This window comes from Erythrolamprus reginae, chromosome 2, assembly GCF_031021105.1.
Source record: "Erythrolamprus reginae isolate rEryReg1 chromosome 2, rEryReg1.hap1, whole genome shotgun sequence".
Lineage (NCBI taxonomy): Eukaryota > Metazoa > Chordata > Lepidosauria > Squamata > Dipsadidae > Erythrolamprus > Erythrolamprus reginae.
This window is the reverse complement of record NC_091951.1, coordinates 11,521,920-11,531,881: the sequence shown is the minus strand read 5'-3', so window position 1 is coordinate 11,531,881 and position 9,962 is coordinate 11,521,920. Positions and strand designations below refer to the sequence as shown.

The following is a 9,962-nucleotide window of genomic DNA, read 5'->3' as shown; positions in this document are numbered from 1 at the left end:
AAGCAGAGCCAAAGAGCGTTTTTCGACCACTAAATGATGATGATGATAGTAACAAGAACAAGAAGCAGAAGAAGGAGGAGGAGGAGGAGGAGAAGGAAGGGGGAAGAAGGAAAAGGGGAGGGGGAGGGGAGGAGGCTGAAGACAAAATCAATAATAATAATAATAATAATAATAATAATAATAATAATAATAATAATATAATAATAATAAATTATGTCAATACAACTCAGCAAACGAGATCACTATGCTGGATTTTGTATTTCATCACCAGTCGGGCGCTTCCCAAGCACCTACGACTGCGATAATAATAATAATAATAATAATAATAATAATAATAATGATAATGATAATGATAATGATAATGATAATGATAATAATAATAATAATAATAATAGAAGAAGAAGAAAAGGAGAAGAAGAAGAAGAAGAAGAAGAAGAAGAAGAAGAAGAAGAAGAAGAAGAAGAAGAAGAATTAAGGGATTACAGTGTCATAAAAGAACGTTTAGTCTAATCAATCAAAAATTCCTGAAAGATTCCTGGAGCTGTTGCCAGCAGCCTGAAAACAAAACCAAGCTAAAATCTTGGCAGGGAATCTCAGCGTTTTGGCAAAACTGCTTCTCCAGTCTTTCTATCTTATTCGATCTGTTAGAATAACAGAGTTGGAAGGGACCTTGGAGATAATGATAATAATAATAATACTGTAATAATAATAATAATAATAACAACAACAACAACAACGACAACAACAACGAGTTGGAACAGACCTTGAAGGTATTCTAGTCTAACCCCCACTTTATTTGGCCTTTGTAAGGCCACACTTGGAATACTACATTTATAGAGGGTCATTGAGGTCATTTGGAGGTTTATCTGTGTCCTCAGGGGTCACCTCAGTTCCTGCAGTCCTGTAATTTTTCTTCTCTTTGAGTATGGAAATAGTAACAATGCTACGAGCATACAACAGATACTAGCTCAAAATGAACCGCTCCAAACTCAATTGCAGAAAATACAACTTACATAGAAACATAGAAGACTGACGGCAGAAAAAGACCTCATGGTCCATCTAGTCTGCCCTTATGCTATTTCCTGTATTTTATCTTACAAAGGATATATGTTTATCCCAGGCATGTTTAAATTCAGTTCCTGTGGATTTACCAACCATGTCTGCTGGAAGTTTGTTCCAAGGATCTACTACTCTTTCAGTAAAATAATATTTTCTCATGTTGCTTTTGATCTTTCCCCCAACTAACTTCAGATTGTGTCCCCTTGTTTTTGTGTTCACTTTAACTTTAGCAACAAAAGCGGCTATTGCCTGGAACTCACTACCTCAGTCTGTGGTTTCATCCCCAAATCCCAAAAACATTACCTTTAGACTGTTTACTGTTGACCTTACGCCAATCCTGTTGTGTGAATTTAACCATGATGTAATTCTTGGACTGCTTGGCAAGAAACTCATTCAGCTTTTGGCCTCCATCTTGACGCTGGGTCAAAATGTAAACCTCCTGGCTACATTTCTTCTACCCCGCTGCTGATACATTACATTTCCACCTTCTCTTTTTTCCTCTCCATGGAAAAGTATAGCTCCCTCTTTTCTGGAAAGCTTTATTATTTAATTTGCCCCTGAAATGCCTCAATTCCTGACTATTACCTGTTGTTGTTAGCTCTGGCCCAGCTCCTGCCCCAAGGACTGTGGATGTGGGGGAGACATCCACATGCTGCAGGCCTGTTTTGCCCCCCCCCACCAGTGGAATCTGCTGATGAAGGCTCCTCTGACCAAGAAGACATGAGTGACAGGGAGGAGGAGAGTGTGGCAGACAGCTCAGAAGGAGATCAATTATCTAGCTCCTCCTTGGATTCAGAACAAGAGTTAATGATACAGCCACGCATGCGGAGAGCGATGCATAGGCAGCAACAACTGAGAGATTATTATCAAAGAAAATGAGGCCACCTGTGGTTGGGTGGGGCTGTGGTGATTAGTGAGGCTGCTATAAATAACAGCTTGTGGGTTTGGCCATTGTGGAGGATTATCTGATCATTGTGTTTCGTGACTGATTTATTGACTTTCACCTTTTGTGTGCTGATTTTCCCCCGCTTTGAAACTAAACCAGAGCAAAGTGTGTTTCACTTTGTGAAAGAAGAAGGACTGTGAATTGTCTCACAGCTGCAAGCTAAGTATCACAGAACTGATAAGGGACTTGTACCAATTACCAGTTTGTTTGGAGACGAGTGCTCTTTGCTATACCAAAAGAGGGCTTAGGTTAAGTAAATTTTCATTATAAAGAACATTGTTTTGAATTTTCAAACGTGTGTGTGTCTGAAATTGTATCTGTGCATTTTTGGGAGGAGTCTACCAGAGAGCTCGACAGAACATTACCAAGTCTGATCCTTGCAGTTTTCCAAATATGTTTTGCCATTGTCTCCTTCTGAAGGGCTGAGAGAGAGTGACTGGCTCAAGGCTGCAGAGCCTAAGACCGGATTAGTCTTCAGAGTCTCCCACTTCCTAGCAGGTGCCTTTAAGGTTTAACCACTACACCAAACGGGCTGTTGGCAATTCTTTAGATTGGTATAAAAATATTGTCTAACAGGGAACTGGTGGGGAAAGGGATGTCCTTGATTCAAAATGGCGGCCTGGCCTTTCGTTTTAATGAGGCCTTTTCCTCAGGGCATGATAGGCCCCAGGCAAAGCAGTGTATTGGGCTGCTGTGACAACAAAAGGAATAAAAATGTAAATGGTCAATAACATTAAACACATCATTATTCATATTCATTATTCATCATTATCAGACAGATGGTGATCCAACATCTGCTTAAAAACTTCCACTGTGGGGGAATTCACAACTTTTGGAGGCAAGCTGTTCCACTGATCAACCATTCTGTCAGGAAATTTCTCCTTAGTTCTAAGTTGCTTCTCTCCTTGTTTAGTTTCCACCCATTGCTTCTTGTTCTGCCCTCAGGTGCTATGGGGAATAGCTTGACTCCTCTTTCTTTGTGGCAACCATTGTGTATTGGACTAAACAAACAAATAATAAATAAATAAATAAATAATTTTTTTAAAAAAACAAAAAAACCTCTGAGATATTGGAACACCTCTATCATGTCTCCCCTGATCCTTCTTTTCATTAAAATAGCCATGCCCAATTCCTGAAACTGTTCTTCATATGTTTTAGCCTCCATTCCTCTAATCATCTTTGTCGCTCTTCTCTGCACTTTTTCTAGAGTCTCAATATCTTTTTTGCAGGTGAGACCACATTTGGAATACTGTGTTCAGTTCTGAAGACCTCACCTACAAAAAGATATTGACAAAACTGAACGGGTCCAAAGACGGGCTACAAGAATGGTGGAAGGTCTTAAGCATAAAACGTATCAGGAAAGACTTAATGAACTCAATCTGTATAGTCTGGAGGACAGAAGGAAAAGGGGGGACATGATCGAAACATTTAAATATGTTAAACAGTTAAATAAGGTCCAGGAGGGAAGTGTTTTTAATAGGAAAGTGAACACAAGAAGAAGGGGACACAATCTGAAGTTAGTTGGGGGAAAGATCAAAAGCAACATGAGAAAATATTATTTTACTGAAAGAGTAGTAGATGCTTGGAACAAACTTCCAGCAGACGTGGTTGGTAAATCCACAGTAACTGAATTTAAACATGCCTGGGATAAACATATATCCATCCTAAGATAAAATACAAAAATAGTACTGTATAAGGGCAGACTAGATGGATCATGAGGTCTTTTTCTACCGACAGTCTTCTATGTTTCTATGCATTGTAGCGACCAAAACTGAATGCAGTATTCCAAGTGTGGCCTTACAAAGGCCTTATAAAGTGGTATTAACACATTACGTGATTTTGATTCTATCCCTCTGTTAATGCAGCCTAGAACTGTGTTGACCTTTTTGGCAGCTGCTGCACACTAGACTGCAGAAAATACAACTTCAGATCGTGCAGAATGCAGCTGCGAGAGCAATCATGGGCTTCCCCAGGTATGCTCATGTTACACCAACACTCCGCAGTCTGCATTGGTTGCCGATCAGTATCCGGTCACAAATCAAAGTGTTGGTTATGACCTATAAACCCCTTGTTGGCATCAGACCAGAATATCTCCGGGACTGCCTTCTGCCGCACGAATCCCAGCGACCGGTTAGGTCCCACAGAGTTGGCCTTCTCCGGGCCCTGTCGACTAAACAATGTCATCTGGCAGGACCCAGGGGAAGAGCCTTCTCTGTGGCGGCCCCGACACTCTGGAACCAGCTCCCCCCAGAGATCAGAATTTCCCCCACCCTCCTCGCCTTTCCTAAGCTCCTTAAAACCCACCTCTGTCGTCAGGCATGGGGGAATTGAGATATTCCTTTCCCCCTAGGCCTATACAATTTATGCATGGTATGTTTGCGTGTATGTTTGGTTTTTAATAAGGGTTTTTAAATTATTTTAAATATTAGATTTGTCATATGCTGTTTTATTGTTCTTGTTAGCCACCTCGAGTCTACGGAGAGGGGCGGCATACAAATCAAATCAAATCAATCAATCAATCAATGAATGTGGTTGCAGTGACCTCTGGCACTTAGAGGTCATTGGAAATGAGTACTTCCAAGGTCTTTGACTTTGACTACTATCCTCTCCTTGATCAACAAATAAACAAACAAATAAATAAATAAGTTTGAAAACAACTGAGCGGCCTCTCCCCCACCCGATGCCTCCCCACCCCTTCTCCTGGATCCCATCCCCGCACTTTTTTCCACTTTTGGGGCACAACTTATTTTGAACACAACCCATCCTTGAAGGCAGCTCATCTGTCTGGAACCCATACCACATCTCGGACATCAACACCCTTGAAAACGTCCAAAGATACTTCACCAGAAGAGCCCTTCACTCCTCCACTCGAAACAGAATATCCTACGAAAATAGACTAACAATCCTGGGCCTAGAAAGCCTAGAACTACGGCGCCTAAAACATGATTTAAGTATTTCCCACAAGATCATATGCTGCAACGTCCTACCGGTCAACGACTACTTCAGCTTCAACCGCAACAACACAAGAGCATGCAACAGATTCAAACTTAATATTAACCGCTCCAAACTTGACTGTAAAAAATATGACTTGAGCAATCCAGTTATCAAAGCGTGGGACTCATTAGCGGACTCAGTAGTGTCAACCCCTAACCCCCAACATTTCTCCCTTAGACTATACAGTACACGATTGACCTCTCCAGGTTCCTAAGAGGTCAGCAAGGGGCATTCATAAGTGCACTAGGGTGCCTTTCGTCCCCTGTCCAATTGTCTCTCCTTTATCTCCTTTATCTTTTCTTCCTTTCATATATCTTCTCCTCTATTTTTATATCTTTTCTCCTATCTTTTTCTTTATATATATCACTACTTGTCTATTCTCTTCAATGTGTATTGTGTATTGGACTAAATAAATAAATAAAAATAAATAAATAAATAAATAAAATAATATAAATAAATAAATAAATAAATAAAATAAAATAAAAAGTGGGCTCTTCTATGACTTGTGGACTTCAACTCCTAGAATTCCTGATCCAATCATGCCAGCTCAGGAATTCTGGGAGTTTAAGTTCACAAGTCACAGAAGAGCCCACTTTGCCCACCCCTCTCCTAGTCTGACCCATCTGAAAATTCATTCATTCATTCATTCATTCATTCATTCATTCATTCACTCACTACTCACTCACTCACTCACTCACTCACTCACTCATTCACTCATTCGACTTCTCTATTTTTATATCTTTTTTTCTATCCTTTTCTTTATATATGTAATACTACATGTCTATTCTCTTCAATACATATTGTGTATTGGACAAAATAAATAAAACAAACAAACAAGTAAATAAATAAATGGGTGAGACGGAGCTTCACCGGTTGAGCATCCGCCTGCCATGAAATCAGCCTTGCGCTGGAAGTCGCCCAGCATCTCCCCTCCCCTCTCCCTCCCGCCTCGCTCGTTGTGGCCGGTGTTTGTTTTCTCCGACTTTTTACTTTCACTTTCGGCTTCCGGGAAAGCGGCTCTTTCTCCGAAGCTCTCGAAGCCCGGGGTGGTTTCCAGAGGCGGCCGGGAGAAGCGCCAAGCTCTGCCCGCCGCCGGCCCCCCGCCCGCCCACGTCCTCCGTGTTCATTTTCAGCCGGCTGCCCTGCACTGCAAACGGTGGAAGCGCCTGGCCGGGTCGGCTTGAACTCTACGGTGAGTCGGTTCCTAGCAAAAAAAATGCGGGTTTGGTTGACCGCCGCTCTTCCCCCCCCCCTTCTTTTCTCCGTTGCTCTCGTTTATTTTTTTCTTTATTTTTTCCCCGCCAGGATTTTTTCCCCGCGCAAAAGCGATTGAACGGCAAAGCGCCTTTGCCCGTCGAACCGTTAGAAGCGGGCGCGATGAAGTTCGCTCTGTGGCCCTGGGCGGCCCTGGGGATGCTGCTGGACTTCGTGGCCCTCCACCTGTCTTGGAAGGGGACCCCCTCGCCCTGGGGGAACCCCGTGGCTTTCCTCTGGGCCGTGGCCGTGGGGCGCTTCCTGTCGCTGGCCCTGGCAGTGGGCGCCCTCCTCAGCTGCCTTGGAGACCCGTTTCCTTGGAGACCTCTGTTGCGAGGGGCCTTGGTCCTCTCCCTCGAGGTGCCCGTCTACGTCAGCCTGCTGTACCACTATCAGCCCACAGGGGACGCCCTGCTTCTGGCCTACAACTGGGGCAGGAGCGACATCCTCGCCCTCAGCTACCTGGTCCTTGTTTTCAACTACTTGGTGATGGGGGCCGTGATGATGGTGATCCATCGCCTCTTCTTTTGCCAGGACAGAGGAGCGGAAAAGGCATCATCAGCTTCCTTTGGCCGCCTCATTGATTGCCTGAGGCCGGACACGCTGCGGTTTGTGGTCATCACGGTGCTTATGGTGGTCTCATGTGCGGGTAAGTTGACATAATAATAATAATAATACAGTAATAATAATAATAATAATAATAATAATAATAATAATAATAATAATAATAATAATAATAATAATAATAGCTGCTTTACTGGGATCGGCAAACATAATTCGCCGCTATATCATGCAGTCCTAGGTGCTTGGGAAGTGCCCGACTGGTGATGAAATACGAAACCCAGCATAGTGATCTCATTTGCTCTGTTGTATTGACATAATAATAATAATAATAATAATAATAATAATAATAATAATAATAGCCGCTTTACTGGGATCGGCAAACATAATTCGCCGCTACATCACGCAATCCTAGGTGCTTGGGAAGCGCCTGACTGGTGATGAAATACGAAATCCAGCATAGTGATCTCGTTTGCTGTGTTGTATTGACATCATCATTATTATTATTATTATTATTATTATTATTATTATTATTATTAATTAGATTTATACGCTGCCCCTCTCTGAAGACTCGGGGTGCCTTACAACATATAAAAAGATAGTATACATCGAGATATAGTTAATTTAAATTAAAAGTTACATTTTTTAAAAAGTTACATTTAAAAACTAGAAAAAAACCCTATTAAAATACACACATATCCCTTCATACAAACTCATTATACACTGCTCAAAAAAAATAAAGGGGACACTCAAATAACACATCCTAGATCTGAATGAATGAAATATTCTCATTGAATACTTCGTTCTGTACAAAGTTGAATGTGCACAACAGCATGTGATTGTCAATCAGTGTTGCCTCCTAACTGGACAGTTTGATTTCACAGAAGTTTGATTTATTGGGAGTTACAGTATATTGTGTTGTTCCCTTTATTTATTTATTTTGAGCAGTGTACATTCATTGGCTTGGGTCAGAATCTAATAACCCCAAGCTTGACGGCATAGGTGAGTCTTTAGACTCTTTCGGAAGGCGAGGAGGGTAGGGGCATTCCGAATCTCCGAGGGGGAGATGATTCCAGAGGGCCGGGGCCCCCTCAGAGAAGGCCCTTCCTCTAGGTCCCACCAAGTGACATTATTTGGTTGACGGGACCTGTAGGAGACTGACTCTGTGGGACCTAATCAGTTGCTGGGATTCGTGCGGCTGAATGACGACAACAACAACAGAGTTGGAAGGGACCTTGGAGGTCTTCTAGTCCAATCCCCTGCTTAGACAGGAAACCCTACACTACTTCAGACAAATGGTTATCCAACATCTTCTTAAAAAGTTCCAGTGTTGGAGCATTCACAACTTCTGGAGGCAAGGTGTTCCATGGATTAAACTGTCAGGAAAGTTCTCCTTAGTTCTAAGTTGCTTCTCTCCTTGTTCAACCCTCAATTGCTTTGGAGAATAGTTTGACCCCCTCTTCTTTGGGGCAGCCCCTGAGATATTGGATCACTGCTATCATATCTCTCCTGGTCCTCCTTTTCATTAAACTAGACATAAGCTAGACATTTTAAGGGTGCAATGGGGTGATTCTCGCCCTGGCCCTCCCAACCAACCTAGAGTTCCAACAATACCTGATACAGATAGTCCTTGAGTTACTGCTGTTCATTTAGTGAACATTTGAACTGGTCATCACACTTATGACCATTGTAAAAGCCCTATAGTCACAAATCCATCTCTGTCGTCAGGCATGGGTGAATTGAGATATTCCCCCTTGGTCTATACAATTTATGCATGGTATGTTTGTGTGTATGTTTGGCTTTTAATAAGGGTTTTTAGTTATTTTAAATATTAGATTTGTTATATGCTGTTTTATTTTATTATTATTATTTTAAAGTTTCTTTATTGTTTTCGAAAATATGGTACAAATGGCACGAATGGATTCAAAAGAAAAAACTAAAAATGTAATAATACAAAGTATCAGTATATATAGAAAGAACACAAATACCTTGCAATATTAATGGAAATGAAGTAAAAGCATTCTCTTTCTTTTCTTTCAATTTAATATTATGTTTTACTTATGGTATTTATAAATGAATATATACAATTTAACAAAATATATAAAGAAATGAATTACGTATACAAAAGGTAATAGAGATGGATTAAGATCTGTAAAACCAGAATAAAACACGTGAGAAATATATGCTGTTTTATTATTGTTGTTAGCCGCCCCGAGTCTATGGAGAGGGGCGGCATACAAATCTGATAGATAGATAGATAGATAGATAGATAGATAGATAGATAGATAGATAAGATTAGATTAGATTAGATTAGATTAGATTAGATTAGATTAGATAGGAAGGGAGGAAGGGAGGGAGAAAGAGATAGAGAAAGAAGGAAAGAAAGAGAAAGAAAGAAAGAGAAAGAAAGAGAGAGAAAGAAAGAAAGAAAGAGAAAGAAAGAAAGTCAAAATCTGGGGGCTTCGCAACCGACATATATATTAGCAATGGTTGCAGCCTCCTGGGTTTATTTGATCCCCAATCACAACCCTGCCTCCCGCCTTCCAAGAAGCAAACCTAAGACGGGAAGCAGGGTTCACTTAATGACCACACAATTCGCTTAAAAACTGCAGCGTTTCGCTTAACAGCCGGACAGGTAAAAGCAACTTGCTTAACTGCCTTACTTATAAATGGAAATTCTGGTCTCTCTCGTATCTACAACACTCCATGGCCTGCACTGGCTGCCGATCAATTTCCGGTCACAATTCAAAGTGTTGGTCATGACCTTTAAAGCCCTACATGGCATTGGACCAGAGTACCTCCGGAACCACCTGCTACCGCACGAATCCCAGCGGCAGATAAGGTCCCACAGAGTTGGCCTTCTCTAAGTCCCGTCGACTAAACAATGTTGTCTGGCGGGCCCCAGGGGAACAGCCTTCTCTGTGGCGGCCCCGGCCCTCTGGAATCAACTCCCCCCGGAGATTAAAACTGCTCCCACCCTCCTTGTCTTCCGTAAACTACTTAAGACCCACCTATACCGCCAGGAATGGGGGATTTGAGACATCTTTCCCCCAGGCTCATTATAATTTATGTTTGGTATGTATGTGCTGTTTGGTTTTTAATTATGATAGGGTTTTTAGCTATTTTTAATATTAGATTTGTGCCATTA

General features: G+C 41.6%; 1 protein-coding gene across 1 annotated transcript in view; it reads left to right on the top strand.

Moving 5' to 3' along the window:
* Positions 1–6,127: 6,127 nt before the first annotated feature.
* Positions 6,128–9,962, top strand: part of TAP1 (transporter 1, ATP binding cassette subfamily B member) — a 36,437-nt gene continuing 32,602 nt past the window's right edge. Inside the window, exons 1-2 of the mRNA XM_070737046.1 lie at positions 6,128–6,191; positions 6,305–6,902. Of these exons, the coding sequence (XP_070593147.1) occupies positions 6,377–6,902 (526 nt within the window). The 5' untranslated portion in view covers positions 6,128–6,191; positions 6,305–6,376. The remainder of the gene's footprint in view (positions 6,192–6,304; positions 6,903–9,962) is intronic.